The 2100-nt window shown below is 47.9% G+C and overlaps 1 non-coding gene and 1 gene segment (V, D, J or C); one reads left to right on the forward strand and one right to left on the reverse strand.

The window, feature by feature from the left end:
* Nucleotides 1-705: 705 nt before the first annotated feature.
* On the forward strand, nucleotides 706-1377 carry LOC101679978. The segment is given in 2 exon segments: nucleotides 706-835; nucleotides 968-1377. Coding segments are annotated over 2 exon segments (441 nt in total).
* A 410-nt stretch (nucleotides 1378-1787) lies between these two features.
* On the reverse strand, nucleotides 1788-1889 carry LOC123387684. Its single transcript, XR_006602195.1, has one exon. It is a non-coding gene; the product is annotated as a U6 spliceosomal RNA (small nuclear RNA).
* Nucleotides 1890-2100: the final 211 nt, after the last annotated feature.

Genomic DNA, 2100 nt, shown 5'->3' on the forward strand with positions numbered 1-2100 from the left:
TTTGTAATTCCTGGTCTCCCCTTGAAGAATTCAGTGAAAAATTGGTATTAATGAACTCTGTCCCCTCAGGCCAAAGCAGAGAGTTATGGGCCTGGTCTGCTAGGTTGGGAAGTGTCTTGACATGAGGGAGATATTGGCTGACCCCCCCAGTCTCCTCTATATACCCTGGGAAGGGGTGTGCATGTCCTCTGCATTTCTGCTCCCTGGGTGCAGGATACATCTTTCCTAAGGGTTTAATTACCAGTGGCCCCAAAAACACAATTATCTAAAGGGTGGAGGAGCACAGGTCAGTTCATGCTGATAAGACCATGTCTCCGAAGACTGAGGTGTGGTGGCACCTGCAATACAGGAAGGAGTCCCCTGGCTGATAAAAAGTCCCTCCCTCTGTGTGGAGGTGATGGTGAGTCAGGCAGGTTGATATCCAGAGTGTCTCTCTCTCTACTCAGCTCTGGGCTGTCCCTCCCAGTCAGAGTGGAGTCTGAACACTGAAATGGCAGGGGTGCTGTGGGCTTTTCCCTTTGGATTTCTGGGGTGGGGTGAAGCCTCAGCAGGGCACCCCGTCCTGGAGCCCTGCCTTGTGCCATATTCTCTGTGCTCACTGGGGCCCAAGAGAGCTTCCCCAACCCTGCCCCACACTTTGCTGTCCCCACATTCAGGCCCAGGATCCCCAGGGGAGGGAGTGATTTGCATAAAGGTTTCCTTTCTGCTCTTCCAGGAGGGGAGAGGATAAGAGAGGCTTTGTGCAGGCCTCTCACTTGTGGGTTCAGAAGAGCCTGGGGCATCTCCACCATGGCCTGGAGCCTTTTCTTCATCACCCTCCTGACTCTCTGCTCAGGTGTCTGTCTGTGAAAAGCACAGGGAATGATTATGAGGACACATGGGTGGGGATTTCCTTCTTCCTTTTGAGAACACCTGGTGGGTGATAACTTGAGACTGACCTGTGTGTGTCTGCACTGCTCTGTTGCAGGATCCTGGGCACAGTCTTCCCTCACACAAGAAGCCTCCTTGTCAGCGTCTGTGGGACAGGAGGTCACACTCAACTGCGCTGGAAATGACAACAATGTTGGAGCATATTATGTGGGCTGGTACCAACAGGTTTCTGGTGGTGCCCCAAAAACAGTTATGCTTGGAACCACTAGGCCCTCAGGGATCCCAGACCGATTCTCTGGCTCTCACTCTGGGAACAAAGCCTCTCTGATCATCTCAAACCTGTGGCCTGAAGACGAAGCTGATTATTACTGCTCAACCTGGGACAAAGGCATCAACAATTACACAGTGCTGCAGGCCCATGCAGACCGTTGTCAAAAATCTGCCCCTGTTCCCCATGGTCACAGGGAGACTGTGCAGGGTCTGAGGATCTGACTCTCTGATCACAGAACAACTCTGAAGGTTCTAAAGTGACAGTGACTCTCCCTCATGTTGTTTTTCTTGCTACTGTTTGTAAAAATGAAGCAAAACAAAACTCTTGAGATAATTTTCATGCATAAAGTTGACTCAAAGTGCACAATCCAGTAGTCTTTAATGTATTTACAGAGGTGGACAACCTCTGTTCTGAACTAATTTACCACATTCCCATCGCCTGCAGAGAAATCCCAGATCCACCAGCAGTCAGGCCAGTGTCCCCATACAGCACTCAGCCCTCTGTGGCTCGAATTACATTCTGTCTGCAATGAGTTCTCCAGTGTACACATTTTACAGCGCCTGAATTACAATGCCATTATAAGTGCTCCATTCAAAGGTCATGTGGAGAAAGTGCATTGCTGTTATTATATCAGCACCACCATCTGTAAATATAGGAAAGCCTTTACTTTTGTGAAGTCATGCTTGTGCAGAGGCCATGCTAATCTTCTTCATGGTTCCAAATTTATTTTTTTTGTATTATAATAAAATGTCTAATTAAAACACTCTGGCAGAAGAGAATTTCTTTTTATTTAATTTTTTCAATTTATTTATTTTCAGAAAAACAGTATCAATTATTTTTTCACCACACCCAGTGCTCCGTGCAATCCGTGCCCTCTATAATACCCACAACCTGGTACCCCAACCTCCCACACCCCCGACACTTCAAACCCCTCAGACTGTTTTAAGAGTCCATAATCT

Source organism: Mustela putorius, unplaced genomic scaffold (genome assembly GCF_011764305.1).
Source record: "Mustela putorius furo isolate JIRA1106 unplaced genomic scaffold, ASM1176430v1.1 tig00003858_pilon_pilon_pilon, whole genome shotgun sequence".
NCBI lineage: Eukaryota > Metazoa > Chordata > Mammalia > Carnivora > Mustelidae > Mustela > Mustela putorius.